Source organism: Rousettus aegyptiacus, unplaced genomic scaffold, assembly GCF_014176215.1.
Source record: "Rousettus aegyptiacus isolate mRouAeg1 unplaced genomic scaffold, mRouAeg1.p scaffold_m13_p_5, whole genome shotgun sequence".
Lineage (NCBI taxonomy): Eukaryota > Metazoa > Chordata > Mammalia > Chiroptera > Pteropodidae > Rousettus > Rousettus aegyptiacus.
Window position 1 is genome coordinate 37,523,924 of NW_023416308.1, and position 21,015 is coordinate 37,544,938.

Consider the following 21,015-nt stretch of genomic DNA (forward strand, 5'->3'; position numbering starts at 1 on the left):
TTATCTTTAAATAGGTAAACTAAAAATTGCTGATAATAGTTTAATGCTTTCAATTGACTGGGGAATCCATGTGCTTGACAGCTATTCTGTGGTACTTGCTGCTAAAGTTCGCCATAACCCTCCCCCCCACACACACATACACCTTTATTATTAGCCTTTATATTTCACTAAAATGAGATGTTTCTCAATATTCATTTACTAAATTGATTTGCTATAACAAAATCACTAATGTGGCTGATGGCTCTACACCTAAATTGGAATTTGTCCTCCTGCCATTTCCATAACTGAAATTGTAGTTGGTATATATCTATCATCCTTCTGTTCTTCTGAAATGCCATGTTGGACACTTGTGATGGGTGCTATTGACAAGAATAAATGAGCCAGTAATATGATGCAAGAAAATATAATTTGTTTTTTAACCTGAGAACATTCTGGAGCCTTAAAACTTTTGTATTTCATTAAACAGCCAAAGATGAGAGAGGTCACTCAGTTCCAACATAGACTTTCATCAAAGAGGTGTCAATGTTCAAGTGAACTTAAAATTGATATTTATAAAGTAAAAAATCTAATGGAGCCTGTATCCAAGTTTTTATTATGGGAAAGGATGAGTCTGTCACTGCTATTGGTTCTCCTTAATTTTCAAAAGAGAGCCTTGTGAAGAATATAAATATTATTTACAAAACAGAGGAAATAGGTTATCTATTATTGTCTGCAAGATACAGATCTGCCAAAAAAAAATGCAATTTCAGTTCGAGTTTTTCATTAACTTCATCCTTGAATGCTTCTTAGTCACTATATGTAACATAATTAAGATTTTAAATAAGAATAGGAATAGGAGGCAGACATTAAAGAATACAGACTAAAGAGGAAAGTATTTTCTGATGTCTGATACATTAGAGGGTAGATGTAAGCTTTAATCCACTATTAGATATACAACTAGGACATTATGAATTGCTTTGGTTGTGTGAAAGTTTTTATTTAAATTTTAATTTATTTACAAAAAGAAGTCTTTAAAAATTTAAGTTTAATTTTAAATAGAAAACGATTCAAAAGTCAAACAATATAAAGAAGGTATACATTTAAAAAGTTTATTTGAACATATGTACAATGTCTTTTATGAGTTTCTTGTGTGGATTTCCAGAGCTTAAACAAATAATAGCAAATGGGAACATATCTTCTTATCATCCCCCTTTTATACAACAAAGTTAATACATTATAGACCTTGTTTTTATATTACGTATGTTATATTATATATATATTATATTATATTAATTTATGCACCTTGCTTTTTTATGTAAAGGTATGTTAGAGCTCTCTATATTACAAAAGGAATCACTTTATTTTTGGTTACAATATAATATAGGTGTAATTTTTATTTTGCCATTACCTTGTCGGTAGACATTTCAATTTTTCTCCTTCCTCCCTTACCCTCTTCTCCCATATCACCCTCTTTTAAAAAAATTTTTTTTCAATTTGCCTCCGTAATAAAGCATATGTTCTTTTATATGTTTAAAATAAATCTGTAGAATACATTATCAGAAGTGGGATTGCTGGATCAAAAGGTCAAAGTGTTTGTAATTTTTAAAAATTATTTAATTTATTTTAATTAGTTTCCAATTTACAATACATTGGTTAGACATTTGTATAGTTTATAAAATGATCCCCATAATTACTCCTTCTCGCCTCTGGTTTTCCACCTAGGCAATATATTAATGCTAACTGTATTCCCTATGTCGTGATCCCCATTCCTGTGACCATCTATCAACTACTAATTTGTACTTCTTTAACCCTTCACTCCATTCTCCCAGTTCCCCAACCTCTCCTCCCCTCCGTTTGACACCAAATTGTCCACTGTACTTGTGCGTCTGTTTTTGATTAGTTGTTTTTTTAATTCCTTAGATTCCACATATAAGTGAAATTGTATTGTGTTTATTTTTCTCTGTCTGACTTAAATACCTTCTAGGTCCATCAAATCTATATCTTTTTCCATCCCCTTCCTTTTAGTCTGTGTGTATCTTTTAATCTGAAGTGAGTCTTTTGCAGGCAGAATATGTAGGGGTCTTTCAGCCACTCTATCTTTTTGTTGGAGCACTTAATTCTTTTCCATTTGAGGTACTTATTGATAGGATGTAGGTGTTACCATTCTTTATTTCTGGTTTTGATTCGTCTTTTTTCTTCTTAAAGAAGTCCCTCCAACATTTCTTGTAATACAGGTTTAGTGGTCATAAATTCCTTTAGTTTATTTTTGTCTGGGAAGCTCTTTATCTGTCTTTCAACTATAAATGCTAGCTTTGCTGTATAAAGTATTCTTGGTTGTAGATCCTGGGTCTTCATTCTGTCGAGTATTTTTTGCCAAGCCCTTATGTCCTGCATAGTTTCTTTTGAGAAATCAGCTACTCGTCTTATGGGTTTTCCCATATAGATAACTGTTTTTCTCTTGCTGCTTTTAATATTTTTCTTGTATTTAACCTTTGGCATTTTAATTATAATGTGTCTTGAAGTGGATCCCTGATTTTTGGAATTCTCTAAGCTTCCTGGGGTTTTATGTCCATTTTCTTCACCAGTTTAGGGAAGTTTTCCATCATTTCTTCAAAAAGCTGTTCAACATCTAGATTTTCTTTAGTTATGCTGATCAGATGTATATTTTGACTCTTATTAGTGTCTCATATGCTCCTTAAATTATTTTTATAGTCTTGTCATCTTACCTTTTGCCTTTCTGATTGTGTGTCCTTGGCTTTCTCATTCTCTATATAGGGCATTTGATCCTTTTTATTATTCACTTTGTTTATTCTATTTAATATACTTCTCATCTCAGATAATGTGTTCTTCATTTCAGACTGGTTCTCTTTTATAATTTCCATTTTCATTTTTATGTTTTTTATCTCTTTGTTAAAGTTCTCACTGAATTTATCTACACTTCCCAAAAGTTCATTGAGCATCTTTATAACCAGTGTTTCGAACTCTGCATCTGTTAGATTACTTGACTCCATTATATCTGGATCTCCGTTCTGTTCTCACATATGGTTTCTGCTTCTTTGTCTTCCAATTTTGGCTGCCTTTTTGTGTCTGTTTCTATGTCCTAAGCAAAGCTCCTAAGTCTTCCGGTCTTATAAGTGTAGATTTTCAAAGTAGGTGACCAGTGGCACAGTCCTGAGAAGGGTTCAGCTGCAGGCCAAATTTAGCCCACACCTCTATCCCTCGGGGGCCACATGTTAAGATTCAGCAAGCAATCCAAAGATGCTGTGTTTTTAGTTGCCTCAAATGGCCACCAGAAACCGAGGCCAGCTGCCTCCAGTGTGAATCTAGGCACTGCTCAGTAAGGGGCCCCTGACTTACTGAGGATATACCTGAATGTGGCTTGGGTGAGGTCACAAGTTGGGAGAGGCGGGGCTTCAGGGAATCATTTGGGCAGAGCAACCTCTGTTATCCAGTTTGATGATGTCTCCACTATGACTGTGCTATGTCTGCGCACTGAGAGAGGGGAGGGCTCAACAGGGAACGATGGATACCTCTGGCACTTCTGCACATGCGAGTCTCGCCTACACCCTCACTCCAACAGTGTTTCTCTTTAAGTCCCTGGTTACTCCTGCGTGCAGCCAAATCGGCACTGGTTCTCAGAGCAAGCAGGTTTGTCACCACGAAAATCTGCTTGCGGATGCGGCCCCTTTAAGAGGCGTCTGCCACTGCAGCAGCCTCCGACCCACTCAGTTGCTCTAGACCAGGCAGACCTGTGTCCTTACCCTGTCCTACCTTCTGCTGTTGCAGGGTGATTTCTTGGATTTCTCCCTAGTTGTAAGGCTTGTTCATCAAGATCCCAGGCATTTTTCTTGTTGTTGCTCCTTGTTTCCATCACAACTTTGATTTGGTCGCCAGAGGGATGAACAGAGCTTCTATTATCTATGCTACTTTTTATTCTCCTCTGGGAGGCTTTTGATTATTGATTCTGTTTCATTGGTGGTAATTGGTTGGTTCAGATTTTCTGTTTCTTCTTTACTTAGTCTTGGGAGATTGTATGTTTCTAGGAATGTGTTTATTTCTTTCAGATTGTCCTATTTGTTGGCATATAATTACTCGTAGTATTTTCTTATCCTTTTTTATTTCTGCAGAGTTCAAAGTTATTTCTCCTTTCATTTCTGATTTTATTTATTTGAATCTTTTCTCTTTTTTCCTTGATGAATCTGGCTAAGGGTCATCAATTTTGTTTATCCTTTCAAAGAACCAGTTCTTGGTTTCATCAATCTTTTGTATTGTTTTTCTAGACTCTACTTAGTTTATTTCTGCTCTGCTCTTTATTATTTCCTTTCTTCAATTCACTTTGGACTTTGTTTGCTGTTCTTTTTCCAGTTCTTTTAAGTGTAAGGTTAGATTTTTTATTTGACTTATTTTTATTTCTTGAGGTAAGCCTGTATTGCTATGAATTTCCCTCTTAGCACTGCTTTTGCGGTGTCTCAGATTTTGAATCATTGTGTTTTCATTTTCTTTTGTCTCTAGGTATCTCTTGATTTTTTCCTTGATCTTATTGATCACCCTATCATTGTTTAGTAGCATATTATTTAGCTTCCATGTGTTTGTATATTTTCAAGTTTTTCTTTTCTTTTTTTTTTTTTTTTTTTTGTAGTTGATTTCTGGTTTCATGCCACTGTGATCAGAGAAGACAGTTAATATGATTTAAATCTTCTTAAATTCACTGAGACTTGTTTTGTATCCTAACATGTGGTCTATCCTGGAAAATGTTCCATGTGCACTTGAAAAGAATGTATATTTTGCTGCTTTGGGGTAAAATGCTCTGAAAATATCTTTTAAATCCGTCTGGTCTAGTGTGTCTTTTAGGCCCATTGTTTCCTTGTTGATTCTTTGCCTGGAAGATCTGACCATTGGTGTCAATGTGGTGTTAAAGTCTCCTACTATGAGTGCATTACTATCAATCTCTCCTTTTATGTTAGTCAATAATTGCTTTATGTATGTATGTGCTCCTATGTTGGGTGTGCATATGTTTACTAGGGTTATGTCCTCTTGATTTATTGATCCCTTTATCATTATGCAATGCCCTTTTTTTTGTCTCTAATTATAGTCTTTGTTGTAAAGTCTTTTTTCTGAGATAAGTATCACTACTCTGGCTTTTTTTTTTCTCATTTGTATTGGTATGAAATATCTTTTTACATTCCTTTACTTTCAGTCTGTGAATGCCATTTGTTCTGAAGTGTGTCTCTTGTAGACAGCACATGTGTGGGTCTTGTTTTCTTATCCATTCAGCTACCCTATGTCTTTTGATTGGAACATTTAATTCATTTACATTTGAAGTGATTACTGATAGGTACATAGTTACTGCCATCTTATTATTCATGTTTGTTATTTCTATTTTCTTTTTTACCTCTTCTCTTTTTACAGAAGTCCCTTTAACATTTCTTGTAATATTGTCTTATTGGTGATGAATTCCTCAAGCTTTTTTCTGTCTGGGAATCTCTTTATCTCATCTTCCATTTTAATCAAAAGCCTTGCTGGGTAGAGTATGCGTGGTTGTAGATTTTTGTTTTTCATAACTTTGAATATTTCTTGCTAGTCCCTTCTGTCCTGCAAAATTTTCATTGAAAAATCAGCAGATGTGCTTATAGGGGTATCCTTGTATGTAACTAGCTGCCTTTATTTTGCTGCTTTTAAGATTCTCTCTTTGTCTTTGACCTTTGGCATTTTAATTACGATGTGTCTTGGTGTGGATCTGTTTGAATTCCTCTTGTTTGGGACTCTTTGTGTTTCCTGAACTTGTATGTCTAATTCCTTTGCCAGGTTAGGGAAGTTTTCTGTTACTATTTCTTCGAATAGATTCTCAATCTCTTGCTCTCTCTGTTCCCCTTCAGTACTCCTATGATCCAGATATTTTTACACTTCATATTGTTCCAGAGGTCTCTTAAACTATCCTCATTTTTAAAAATTCTTTTTTCTTTTTGTTGTTCTGATTGGGTGTAGTCTGCTACCTTGTCTTCCAGTTTACTGATTTGAACTTCTGCTTCGTCCAATCTACTGTTGAATCTTTCTAGTGTATTCATTATTTCAGTTATCATATTCCTCATTTCTGTCTGTTTCTTTTTTATGATTTCTATGTCTTTTTTTATGCTTACTATCTCTCTGTTGATATTATCATTGTGCTCATCCATTCTTCCCCTAAGTTCATTGAGCTTCCTTAGAACCATTATTTTGAACTCTGTCTCTGGTAGATTGCTTGCCTCCATTTCATTTAGCTTATTTTCTGGAGTTTTCTTTTGTTGTATCATTTGTGGCATGTTTCTTTGTTTTCTCGTTTCCTTCTCTCTGTGTTCATTTCTATGTGTCAAAAATATTTGTTTCATCTCTCAGCCTTAGCCAGATGGCCTAATGTGGAAGGTGTCCTGTGGCCCAGTGGTACACTATCCCTGATCCTTTATGCTGTGGGCTCTGGATGTGATCTTTGTGTGGATTGTGTGTGATCTTGTTGTCACCAAGTCTTTATTGTTGTTACTAAATCAGTGGATGGGATTAACGCTCAGGTTGACTAATTTGTGGGAATTGCCTGCACCCACAGGGTAAGAGTTCCTGTGTGGGGGATGACCCCACTGAATGAGATTTTCCCTAGCAGGCTCATGTACTTGTTGCATCCACCCTTTATGTATACTGCTAATGAAGCCACTCAGGAGTTGCTCTGCTATGGCCTGGTGCCCACTTCTGGACGCATTGTTTTTGTGGCCTCTTGGGGGTGGGTCCTCAGTAGGCCAAGGTCACCCACTGCTTTTGATTGCTCAGAGCTACCCGTTAGGAACTACAAAGCAATCCACAGAAGGTTTTAGCATATGCTGGATCTATAGGTAAGTGGAAGAGACAACACTGTAGGCAGTGGTCCAGTTATCCCCTGTCCCTACCTAGGGCAATTTAGCAGAGGGACCAGTGTTCCTCCAGGTCTGATACTGCCTGTCAGTCCCTGAAACTGGAAGAGTCTCTGGGTGATATGCATGATGGGTGGTGCAGGGACCTGGTGAATCTCCTGGGTCAATTGAGTAAATTTCCCCCTGCCAATGCAGTGTCAGTTTACATGCCAGCACTGGCTCTGTGGCTCCCCGTACAATTTTCCGATCATAGCAAGGTCAGCTGCTGCTCGCCTTGGGCCTGAATGCACCATCCCAGGGCAGGGGCAGCTGCCTATCAACATATGGCAGGCACTTTTTGTATTGGTTGGGCAGGAGCTCAGGGAATCAAGGGTCATTACAGACCCCTGCAATTACCTCAAGAGATATTACAGCTCATACAAGCAGCAGTGGTCTGCCCACAACTGTTTTCCCCAAAATGTGCTCACTGTTCTACCCAAAATATGTTGCCTGCACAGACTGCCCAACTCCAAAGCTAAGCAGGGAATAAGAGGCTGCCTATCAATGGGCTGCAAGCACTCTGGCTTGGATGAAGAGGGATCTCAGGGAGAAAAGGGCTATCGGGCCCATACAGCCTCAGTTTTGTTACAACTTCTATGCTTGGACATTCCTGCTATAGTCACAGATCACAGTGAGATCAACTGACATCCAGGGCGGTCTCAAAGATCCCTACGCTCCCCAGACTCAATATTGCAACTCTTGCTGGCAGCAGAGGTCTGCCTGCCACTGATTTCTGTGCAATGCCTGCTCTATGCTAGCCAAAGTTAGTTGCCTGTGTGGATTGGGAGATCAGGGGAGTGGAGGGGCAGGGCCGTGGCAGTTCACTGTCAGTGGGCCACCTGGTGCAATTTGTGGGTAGGGTGGGATGGGGTGTCAGGAAGACAATGGTGTCAGACCAACACAGCCTCAGCCTTGAGGGAATATAACCATTTGTGCATTTCCACGTATGTCCCAGATCACAGCAAGACCAGCTGCTGTCTGGAACTTGCCCATAGATCCTCGAGATCCGCCCAAATAGATGTTGGTAATGGTGATCTGCCTGACCCTATCTCAGAAATGGGGCTGGGAATGCTTGGCCCTGAAAAGGTGCAGGGCGAAGCAGCAATCCAGGAACAAAATCCCCAGGAAATCTGCAGGTTGGGTGGGGCAGACTGATCTCCTCAGGTCAGTGCTTCCTAATTGCTGTGGGAGGGGGTGCATCTGCACAGTCAAGCTGTTGTAGTCTGTAGATTGCCCAGTTGAGGGTCCAGACTAGGCACAACAGTGGCTACCCTTCCATACCTTGTTCTAGTGCCAGGTAATAAAGGCTTTGGTCAGTATGAATCCTGTGGGAGCCTCTGACCCACTGCAGGTGTTCTGTCCTGGGTGAGTGTCCACAAGTCAGAAAGTCTGTGCATGGGTCCTTCAAAGAGGTGTCTAGGGTTTCAGTCTCCTTCCATCTCACACAGATGGCTGGAATCCCCTCTGGTTTTTACAGCCCAAGTTATTGGAATCACCTCTTCTCTGGGCTGGGAACCTGGACTGGGGAGCCCCCAAATGAGGCCAGGACCTCCCTCTCGACTTCAGGGGAGCCTCTGCAGGCTCGCTCTCCCTCGAAGTGATCCTCCACCACCCCCGAGTGTGGGTCTAGCCAAATTCACAACTTTGTCCCTCCTACCGGCTTTGATGTGGCTCTTTTATATTATCAGAGTATGTGTTATGATCAGCTGGATTTCAGGGGATTCTCCACATTGATTATTTTATAATTTGGATGTAATTTCAATGCATACCTGGGAGTAGACAAACCCTGCTTTTACCTAGTCCACCATCTTCCTTTGGTCTCTCAAAGTGTTTGTAATTTTGATGAATATTGCCAATTGTTCTTCATTTCAGTTTTAGAAGAAGAACATTTTTTTTTTGGTCACATTTGTGCAAAATCAAAGACTTTTACTAATCTTGGGCTTGATATATTATTTCTGGTTAGTGCAATCAAGATAGCATTCTTTTCAATTAGACTCAAATCTAAGCACTTGAGTTCAACACATTGCAGATTTGCATGAGCCATGCATGTTGTCTATTTAATAAGCCATCTTTCCTCTGGAATTTGTAATTTTTAATCATTGGTAAGATTTCACCTCTGCAAAAGAAGGTATATGTATTATTTATCCTTAACAATGTATGAGCATTTGTTTCAACCATGTACCCTTGAAAAGTGATAGATTAATAACCCTGAAACCCTTTCCTTATTGTCTACAGTAAGCTTTAATCAGAGCTACTTCCCGCCAACCAGTGAAATTCTTCTAGAGGAACTACTTGATGTTACTTGGTGAATAAGGAATATAGTAGCTCTGCCTGTTTCATGAAGAGACACCCAATGGAGGAATTTGGATGCTCAGAAAACCTTATTAGAGGAAGGAGAATTTATTGCAGATGGAGAGCGTCGGGCATTCAATAGACCCAAGGCACTATCTCTCCTTGGTTAGATTTCTTACATACCCTTGCAGTGTCCATGCAAGAGGCATGTGATTCCTTTGTCTGAGGTTTCACGTGTGTTTCATGACTCAGGATGGGAGGGGGAGCTTTGAGTGGGGGCTGTAATTGGGGAGGAATTTCCATACCACTGGTCCTATCTATTTACAGGTCATTTTGCTTGTAGAACTCACAACCTTGGCATTGTCAATGCTGTTATAGGATTCTCGGGGAGATGGAACACTGAGGCTATAAGCAGAAAGTAGCAGTTATTGATGCTGGCACCTTATCAGCAGATTCTTATCCAAAGGTTGAGCTCTAATTGTAACATAACAGTTTTACACGGTCTTATTTCTACACAGCTACAGAGACAAGAACATTAGTTGGATAGCAAGCTATGAATCAACAGATGTAAACTGGAGAGTCCTTGAGGTGGGGGAGGTAGCTATGGGAAAACATGTTAGCTGGAGAGTCCTGGAGAGGGGAGACGGCAGTCAGGAATGGAACTTAACCAACTGAGTCGACCATTTCTGCAAGCCCTTTCCCCTGCACCGTTTCAGATGCCTCCTCTCCTCTCTTATGCCCGCTCTTTTCTTCAACTTTATTGCTAATGTGCCAGCAAGGATGTTAGAATAAGGCCAATTGTGAATTTTTTTGGTTATGTTGATCTACTTAGAACTTGTAATAACAAATTTCTGGACTAGAGGTAGATAGATACTGAAGTTGCTTTCAGAAAATATTTAGAGTCCTTGTTTAAATTTTAGAGATGAACATCTTTTATAATGGAACTTTTAGATCTAGAAAATTTTGCTGGTTAGTTAATAAACACTAATGTGTCAAAAAATGTGTTTTTTAAAAAGCCAATGCCATTTTTCTCATAATTAAGCCATTTTTATTAGCTCGGCTCATGCCCAGTGTGTCTAGAGTGAGTTAAGGCCAGCACAAAAAAAATATAAATATATTACTTAGAAGCAAATAATATAAATTCTTTAATAAAATGATAGGTTCTACAGCAAAGGTAAGCCCTCAATATGTTCATGCTTTAATTTAAACTGATGCTTACTGCTTGCTGTTTAAATGGTTATTACCATGATACTAATAAATATGAAAATTTTAGAAATAATACATCAGGTTTTTAAAAAATCTGCTTTTAAGAATGAAAAACTAACAGACTACATGAGCACCCCATTTTGTGGAAGTTAATTCAGATGTCCAAGTATGAAGATTCCAAAGCAGTAAGAAAAGCAGCAGGCTGGTATCTTCTGTATCATAATATTTGTGTTCCAACTGGTAGATTATATTAGAGTCATGGGACCACACTCACATTCTCCTTTTTAAGAAGTGAATTTCCTAGACAGATTCTATTCTGCATGGAATTCTATGCCTATGGATCAGGCATTCTGCAAGCCTCTCATTAGTGGTGCTGGCTGAGATTCTGTGGGCAGGAAAGGCATACCCATATTCTTTTGAGAAGGAACAACTGGCCCTTCCAGGATGAAAGTGGTCCCGGGTAGTCATTTTGTCACCAAGTGACCAGTTGGTCTCCTCGAGGAACAGTGACATACTGATAGCTTACTTTTGGTCAGTGTTGTTTGAAGGTTGAATATTCAGAAGCAATGGTAACTAGATCAGCCTGGCTAAATGTTAGTTCATGCTATTGGGCTCAAGCATAACCTCTCTCCCTGCTTCTATGGCCACTTCAACTATGCACATAGTACCAACACTGACAAAGGGTGCCTCACATCAACTGACCATATTATTTTTGTCTGCTCAGTTGTTTAGTCTGTCTTCTGCAGTGGATGCTTTCTTGTGAGCCTGGAAAAAAGTGGACACTTTGTGTCCATTCCCATCTGTGTATCCACATTTCTACTCCAGCTTTCCTTGTCACTGATTTTTCAAGCATTTTTCTTCTATGCCCTGTCCAGCTGGCTATGTGATTCACCACTGCCTACACGTTTGTACATGTTCTAACCTCAGAACACTTCTCTTTTGATACAAAATACATGACAAGATGTATTGCCCAAAGCTCCACACATTGGGAAGATATTTCCTTATTGTCTTTTGAGGCCACCCATGACTCAGGCTGTAATACAACTACCATCTGCTTTAGGCTTGCACATACACATACACACCAAACTGATCCACCCATATACCAAGCTTAGGCTATTTCCTTCTCCTTGTCATGTGCAACCCTCACATACATATGCCCCACATATGGCCATATGTGTGATCTGGATTGAGGGTGGGGTATTGGTGCAACTACAGAAGGTAACAAGGAATCTGGACTACTTAAACAGGCAGCTTGGTCATTGCCAGTCCTAGATATACAATTTCCATTTTATGATGGGTTACTACTGACCCCACCTGACTTTATGACTTGATGCATCTAACAGGGCACAGCTCATGATGGGAATTTCTGGATACCTGATCACTTGTATCTTGGTCAAATGTTCTAATACAGGGCTTAGTTGCCCACCAGGGGCTGATATTCAGGAGGTCTGCTATTTTCTGGAGATGGCATGACCGTGCTTCAGAATTCCAGGGGCCTGTGTTATGGCCCCATTAAAGTTTGCAGTAAATCACACATTTTATCGTGTTCTACCACTGACACCCTTCAACAACAAAGGATATACTGAACATATGACCCAAATGGCAGGGTTGTATGCATTTCAACTTGAAGCTGCTATGAAGTTTTTTCATGCTCCCAGCCCAACGCATAGCTGGATGAATTCCATATCACTTGGAATGTGGGAGTTTTCATAGGTCTGTAATGTACAGCTTCTAGAACCCAAAGAAAACTAGGAAGAAGGATAAATTTCTTTGTAGAGAGATTGCAAGATGAAGCAATTTGTTCTTTTCTTTGAAGGAGAGGTCCCAGCATGTCCTTGAGCACTTGATTCTTAAAAACTTTACTGAAGGACTAGCTCTGAATCTTGGAAAGATTTATCTCCTACCTTCTGGAACACATGTCTCTTAACGAGGCCCCCAGCCTGCTAACCACCTCTTACTCAGTGTCCATTTGGCTTGATGTTATCAACATAATAAATCAAGGCAATGTTCTGTAGAATCCAGAGAGTCTAGATCTCAGCCCTTGAATATGAACTATTTCTGATCCTTGTTCCTGATTTAGATAAGAAAAAAAATGCATTTGCCAAATGAATGGCCACATATATTGTCGGGAGCCATTATGAGACACTGAAGAAGTCACGTAGCTGATAACCATGAACCAGCTGCTGAGACTGCTTAAACAATGGTTCTAGGAAGTAGGGTGTGGAGTTAAACGTTACTGACCCTGAGGGAAGGATGTATAGGAACTTATGTAAATGCAAGCATTCCTATGGTATTGTACACTGTGCTTTGCTATTGTGTTCAAAAAGATATGTAAAGGCTATGCTAAATAAACTCAAGGCTGCAGCAGTGACTGTATGCCCTCCCGAAAGTTCTTTCCTGTCTTCTTCTTTTTTCTTAGGTTTCACCCCCCTCTTTCAGGTGCTGTTCGACTTTAGCTGGCTGGCTCCAGCAATATATATCTGAAGCCTGTTAACCAGCTCTAGAAAAGATTCTACTTTAGTACGGCAGCTGCAAATTGGGACTACTACTTGTCTGAGCTTGAGGTAATTGACAGTCATTCTTCAGGATCCATCATGGCCAGTTTAATGGAGATATGAAAGAGTTCCCTACTCCTGATCTTTAAGAGTGATATTAATCATCATCTTTACCTAACTCTAGGATGCAATACTCTTGTATTTACTACCTTAGCTAGAGAGATACCCACAGACCAAGGACCTAATGTGCTAAATATATTTATCCCAATTACATGTTGGGACTTGGAAAATGATATCCATGTGAATTTGCAGCTCATGTGGACCCACTGTAAGCTGGACTTGACAAAGAATTCTTTTCTTACCTGGGCCCTATGTGTTCCCATTCAGGGTCTTTGGTCATTAATGTTAAACTCTTGTCCAATTATAGTTTTTCCCCAGACCCCCAAATGTCAAAATATCCCCTTTCCTCCAGTCTATAGTCATTTAAGTAAATGGCCATAGGTCTTTTGGGGGAAGGACTGAAGGAATCATCACTATATTTAGTTGTCATGGTAATACAGGGTTCTTCCCTTTGCGCACCTGGTTATCTTTTTAGTCTGCAGATTCCAGATTTGAAAACTGACTCAGATTCACAAACAGAGCAGGGATCAAGACTTTATTGGGACAGCTGCCTTCAGCTTCTTGCTCACAAATTCTTGTTCTTTTTTACTATATGCTATAGTAAGTAATACCTTTATTGGCTTCCTATCTACTTTGCCCCTTCAATGCCATGCTCTATAAATCATCTCCACAAACTCTCTATGGATCAGTTCTCTTGGATCAGTTCTCTCATCTGTTGGTCATTATGAAGATTATAGCTCCCAGCTTCACGCAGTATAGTGCTGTTACCTGGTCTCTATTGCTTCAAATGTCTATCATGTCTACTGCTATTAGATAGTCAAGTTCTGTGATCACACTCCCGCCATTGGTATTGACCTACAGAGGGTCACCCCAACTGAGCTCTTAGTAATACTAGTGCTTCTGTAACCAGCATATTCTTGCTGACTTTGGTGGGTGATATGGGCTTTCTCATGGAACACGATCCAGACTCACAAAATATATCTGATCTGAAAAGTTCATTTCTCTTAGTCTTTTAATCCCCTCTTCTGCTATCTGTCACAGTAATTCAGGCATTTCAACCTCACTCAGTGTGGGCCATCACTTTTTTCCAGGCTTCTAGGAGCTGTCCTAGCAGGGACTTTTTCACCATCTCCTGGGGGCCTTACCAGTGTTAAAGGCTATATCCCTAGAGACTGCCCCAAGTCAACAAACCTTCCCTTATTCTGTGTTATGGCCCAGTTTCCTTGACTGGGCACCTTCACAATTCAGCCCCAAGGATACCTCCTTCTCTCCCTCTGTGCCAGTATGTGTTGGCTAGGTCTCGCAACTCCATTGGGGTACAGCCCCCAATTTCCCTCATCAGGCCCAGCATATCCCTAGCCTGGGCCATGCTGCAATTTAATGCTGATTATATACCTAACAGTTGAGAAGAGATAAAGCAACTTCTAAAGGGGTGTGGAGGGGCAACTGTTGCTTTATAGGGGAAAACTCTCCCTTGTTTTCCCTTACTGGGAGAAATTCCAGCTCTTAATGAGGTGGACTGGGACATATCTGAGGGCTCAGAAGTCTCAAGAAATCTCAAGAGTCAAAATCTTTGGGGAAATGTACCCAAATGTTGCCATCATACACACACACACACACACACACACACGCACATGCTACCATCTTGTATATTTGCTTATGCCTAGATAGCATTTATCTCAGTAGCAGTTGTGCCTAAAGAAGAATGAAACATTTAATATGGGTCAAAAGGGCTGAGATATATCTTTGAGTATGAAGAAAGGAGACCAAAGCAATTAATATGTCAGTAGCAGTTTTTTAAATAGAGCCAACAATTTTGCTTGAAGATGTTTATGTTGACTACTGGACTAATACCTTAATAAAGACTGGGTAAGAAGAATGTCTTTCTATGTGAGTTTAGGTTTAATTTTATTTGGATTAAGCACTCAAAAAAGCAGATTTTCTGTTACATAAATATGTGCCTTTTGGAGGAAAATAGTCATTTGACATCTGTAAGTAAATTCATATGGAGGATTAATAATACTAGTGAGAGAGTAAGCTTAACATGCAAAAACTACTGAATTATCACAGGTTTTTGGAAAAATATTTAAAAATTTAGAATAAAAATTTAGTTCCTCACTCTTGTCCATTTTAGCACAACTTGCTCAATACTGTAATGACATGAGTTTTTTTGTACAGTCAGCATTTAAATGTCTTGTCAGAGACAAATCTGGAGTAATTTTACATTTCCTATTAATTTACAAAGTTTTTTCTGCTACATTGAAGTGATTTCTTTCTTTTAACTTATTTTACTCTAAATATTTTGAATAGTAAACTTAGTTTATGTCTCAGCCATTTTTTTCTCATTTTTCATCCAATTAAACACATTTTCCCTTTGTTTACAATACCTTTTAAATTATTTACTTACTGTAATTTTTATCAGGAGAGGTCTCTCTCACCCTCTCGCTCTGAGGACTCTACTGGGCATGAAAGTTTCCAGAGTATGGTTTGGTTTTTCTCTTGTGGAAAATCATACCCCACCGTTGTTACCCTTCTGCAGTGTTGCTAGAAAGTGCCCTGGATTGTCATGCTGCACAGCGGTAAGTCAGAGAGGAAAGGGAAAGAATGAAACCTAGAAAAGTTTGAAAAGATTTCTTTAAATACTTCATGCACACCTGTGAAAAAACAGAGTAGAACCTATCTGTGGCAACTGTTCAAAACAAGAGAAATAAAAAAAGACTTTAGTAAAAAACCGACTTCATTTAAATGTTGGAGGCAGCAGCTTTGTTTGGAGTTTTAATCCCATGCTAGTAGATGCTAATTCTGTAACATTATACAGTTGCCTTTTTTTTTTTTTCCAGGTACAAAGATAGAAGGGGGGGTTTCTTTTGTGTTTTACAGTGCAAAGTGATTCCAATCAGAAAGGCTCAAGGTTTCAGCTCCAAGTACCTGACATTTCCATCTGAATCTACCTTTTTTTTTTTAAGGTGTGTTGGTTGGGGGCGGGGGGGGGGGGACGGGGGCGGGGGGCGGGAGGGGTGGTCTAGTTTTTCAGGAAAAGAACTGCTCTACGTAATCCTGAAACTGATCTTTAGATTTACTTTTCCTTAATCAATAGAAGAAAAAAAAACTTGATTGCAACTCAGCACTTATCTGACTCTAGTGTAGGACTAACTGAAATTTTGGTTTTAAGAGTAGGGGCTTCAGACATCATTTCAAGAAACAGAAATAATTGGCAGCAAGTGGGGGAGAACAGACATGAATTCTTGTTTTGCCTAATTTTTGTCCTGGTTTACCAAGATTTGGCTTAATATTTTTGACTCAAATCCTCCAGTGTCTACAGAACAGGTTAGTGAAATTTTTCATAAATACAAATACTTAAATGAATCCTCCTTACTGCTCTCTGAAATGTTTCCCTAAGGGCTCAAGTCTTAAATGTGCATGGCATCTCCCTCTGCTAAAGCTGTGTGATCTCTACAAAAGTTTTGGCACCACTTTCAGCAAAACTGACTATTATGTGCTTGAGATTTCAGTGTGTATGCTTGACAACTGAAGGTTTACAGTGAAACTTTCATAAGGTAAATTCACTGATTTTTCTATGAAATATTCACTGAAGAATTGTGATACCTTCAAAATATGAGAGGATTTTTGTATTTAAGAATACTGTCAGAAGCAAACTTCACAATCTATTTATATACTTGGTTCTTATGCAGGTATATGTAAACTTGGAGCTTGTATATGTGTTTGCATTCTCAGCTTTAGGAGCAGCACAGACTTTTCATGCTCCTAATGGAGGATAAAACAGCCGGTTCAACTGATTGTAACTAAAATGAAAACAAGTTCACTTTTGTGATGTTCCTTCTTTAATTAATTTTCTGGAACTAATTACTTGCTTGTATGCTGGGTTCTATTTTTATTGCAATTCCAAGAAATGACCCTGGCATGGTTCTTTTTTTATAGCTAATTTATCTATGGTTCATTTCACTATGGAAAGTCAGTGGGCACAGTCTTATCCTACTAGTAAATCTAGTCAATACTTCAAAATGTTTGATTGGCTACTAAATACTATAGGGAAGGGAAGGGCAAACGTTAAATTTTCCTATCTGTAGAAAAACATTGTGTTTTAATGGACTATTATTTGAACCTGATTGAAAGCTGTTGTAAAGATCAGGAAAGTCAGGTTTCAAGGAGGATGAGTTGTCTGTGATAGAGACACAATACAGGACCTGCATCTATTTTTCAGTGCCTTAGTAGCTAGAGCAGATGCCTTTCCTTTACTCATTACCTCTCTCATTGATTCTATACAATTTCCTGATAATTTGAATGATCTCATTACACTTCCAAACTGGCTGCTTGTGGGGGAGTCTAATTTGTTCATGAAGTGTTAAACTTACAATACATACCAGCATCAAAGAATTTTAACCTAACTCAGAACTGTCAATGTTGTTATGTGCATTTGTTTTGTGATAGTTGTGATGTGTCTTGGGATTTGCAGCAAACACACCTGGTGTTCTATTTGCTCTGGCAAGCTGGGGTTTTTTTTCTTTTTCTTTTTAAAATTCCAGGATGAATTATTCATCATTACGCAGAATTTGGGTCTCTTTCATCTTCGCACTTATAAGGCATCAAGGTGAGTACTACGAAATTCCATAAAGCTCTCGATTAGCATATTCTTGAATTTTTAAAGAGACACTTTTGTTGGAACCATAATTGTTGGGGGCAGGTGTACATGTGTCTACAGTAAATTAAATTTTGTTGTTAAGGGTAAAATGCATTAACTTTGAATATTTATTGATATTCCTACTTTTTCTTACTCAACTGTGAATGAAATTTGTATATTCCAGGTTGTCCCCTGTTAATCAAATGGGTCTCTAAGATAATGCAAATTATTTTTATTAAAAGCATTTAGAGTAGGGGTGCAGGCCATATCTGATGACTGATTCCCATTAAAGCATTTAACTTGTGGCAAGACTTTAAAGAATGTGCTTGTATTAGACAAAATTAAGAAGTTCTAATAGCATTGATGTTGGTGACTTGTGTGTCAGTGGCCTTTTACAATGGCCAAAACTCTCAAACTGTAAGTGAAATAAAATTATTCCCCTTAGTGATTCCTTTCTTTCCCCTCTGTGTAGCATTGCTCAGGATAGGTTAGAAGCCATATACATTTATTTCTACTGTTTTTGGATTTTAGAAAAGAAAATTGAGAAAGTCTACATATATTTGAAACTTTTATAGTTAAAATTCCAAAGCATCTTTCTTTGTTTTGTTTGTTTAGTTGACCTGGTACATGATTACAAGTCTGAGTCAATAATCTATAAGGCATGTGCAGCCCTAACATTTTTCTAGGGTTGGATAAATTTAAACAGTTGTAGCATACAAACTATAGTGTGACATCCCACAATAATGAAAGAGTCCCACTGACTGCAACCCCTGCTCTAAGAAAGTACATTTTATTTGGTCAAAAAGAAAAAATAAACAACTCAAAATCCTGGGAACATGTTTATTGTCAAATTCCCAGCCTAAAGATAACCTGGGTAGGGATGTTCTTTCTTTTATTAACTCTGATAGCATTGAATAGGTCACACTGTTAACGAGTTAAATACTAATGACTTCCAAGGTAGAAATTACTGTAGTTTTAACCTACTCCTTTTTATTAAGCACCTTTTTTCATTTGTTAGGTATTTATAATATTAGATATCTTTATTATTTGTATTTTTCTTAACCTGAAAAATTTAACTGTCCATTCTTTCCTGTTCAAAATCATGACCTGATTAGGATTGCTCATGAAGAGAGAGACATTAGGGGCAGTCTTCATGATCATAGTTTTCTGTCTCCTCTGCGAGGGCTTTTGGATTTTTCATTTCCTAGGCAGATTGGCCAACACTGCTCAAAATACCAATTAATCTTTCTATTGAAATGACTGCAATTCATTGTGAATATGAGCCTTTATTCACACTTGAGCATCACTTCTAAATAGTTTTCCATGAAGGGTAAATTCTTGATGTGATTTGATTTATTACTAATTTGAGAAAGTTCATCACCTTTCAAGTTTAATAAGTACCTGTATATAATGCTATGGTAAGGATTATAAAGAGATTTAAAAAAAAAATCTTAACCTTCTTGGAATTTGGAATTTGTTACTTCTGTGTAAATATGAATGTTAGAGAACCCCTTTTGCCTATTGATTGTGATATTAAATAAAGCACATTGGCTGAGTATTCCTGTGATTAAACTAGCTATGGCACCTCTTAAAGACTCAAACTTGGTTGGCTTCCCAGAGACTTCTGGGGCTTGGTGAAGAAGACCAATACACTAATGACCGGGCTACTTTTCCTTGCTTTCCTCTGATGTTAGCCCTGGGAAACAGATTAGCTCTCTGTCCAGGTAGATCATCTCTTATTCCTTGCTCCAGGAAAGATGCTGGCACCTGGCCTGGCACTCTTGAGCTGCTTTCTAGTCACCCGGCAGTCTCTTTTATATGAGCCATTCTCTGTCCCATTAAAAGCTTCCAGAGGAGCAGGCAGTCCTTGCCCAGGTGCTCCCCATCTGACCAGCTCCATTGGCACAGAGCAGGGACTTTCCCAAGGAAATAGACTCTGACCTGAGAATGGGATATTAGCATCTGGATTGCAGCAAGCAGGCACCTCAAGAAATATGACCAAAAGCCCCAAATGGATTTGCCATTGCTCCTGAAAATTAACAAACATTTTTTTTTAAAGGAAGAAAAGATGATGTTCTATTTTTCTATTTTAACTCAAGAGAAGAGAGGACAGAATCAGAGAAAAGTTACATTTCAAATGTAGATTATTTCATAGACACCCACTGGACCTGATCATCAATAACATAGACCCTTGGGAAATTATCTAATTTCTCTCACTAAACTGGGCCACTCCCTGCAACAGTTTGGAGGAGAAACAAGACTGGTTTCCAGGAGTGGTGGTGACACAGTTACATGAGAGGTCCTGTGTGTACAGGTTCTCACTTTTGACCAGGATGATGAGTAAGAGCCCTGAGCCTCTCTCTAGAGTACTCAAGGGCCCAACCTCCCTCACCACAAAGTGTCCTATGCTGTCTATTTTAAATAGGAGCTGAACAGAGAGCCTTCTTGCAGGGCTGGAGCTCAATCAAGGTCATTCACTGGCCAGGTATTACAAACTCTTTCCTCCCACTTTTGTCCCACTTCTAACTGTCATTTCTTTCCTTCTGGGACCTGGTATCTTCTCCTACTGTGTAGCAGAAGGGAGCGGCCTCCTTTCAGGAAAAGACTTGATAGTAGAATTCTTGAACTACAAGAGAGCTTTATAACCACAAACCATCTTCTCTATACCTTGCCTTCTGATCAAGGATCAAGCCATCTAAGCCATGCCAGACCTAGAGACCACCTCTCAGTGCTCAGAGAGCTCCAAGCAGAGGCGATTACACAATTTCCAGCCAGTTTTAACCATTGATCTCTCAAAAACATATGGAAGCATAAAAATGAAGCGTGAAGTGATTTCCAGAGGCAGAAGATTAGACAGCTTAGGTTTAGGACAAATGAAAAGAGAGTCTGACTTGCATTTAGTTTGTTAGACTTACTGAAAGAAGTTAGCTTTAGTGGGTGGGAGAGAAGTAGCTTGCCTAACAGAAAGATCTTCCATCTATCTAACTACCGTCTCTCTTGACAGTTCAGCCCAGGGAGCTCATGTATCCATTTTGGCAGAATGACACCAAAACCCCTAAAGTAGACGATGGAAGCTCATCTGAGATTAAGTTGGCCATCCCCATATTCTTCTTTGGCATTCCTTACCGCACTGTCTATGTAAGTGGAGAAGCAGCCCAGCTGTTGCTCTGTGGCTTTCCCTTTGTTTGTCATTAAGAAAAACATTTAAAGTACTTTCCTCCAGGTCTATAGGAACAGAGAATTTATTGGCAGCTCAAGCGAGAGGTTCCGAGATACCATGAACTGAGGTTTTATGATTAAGAAAGTCAAAAGCTAATGGTTAATGGCTAATGTTCATAGTAAAGGAGTATACAGGACAATAAATTTTTGG

General features: G+C 38.8%; 1 protein-coding gene across 1 annotated transcript in view; it reads left to right on the forward strand.

Annotated features, from left to right (window-relative positions):
- Positions 1-21,015, forward strand: part of LOC107519051 (tubulin-specific chaperone cofactor E-like protein) — a 151,214-nt gene that overhangs the window by 67,661 nt on the left and 62,538 nt on the right. The window contains exons 8-9 of the mRNA XM_036220985.1: positions 17,551-17,615; positions 20,650-20,783. Coding sequence (XP_036076878.1) covers positions 17,551-17,615; positions 20,650-20,783 — 199 coding nt within the window. The remainder of the gene's footprint in view (positions 1-17,550; positions 17,616-20,649; positions 20,784-21,015) is intronic.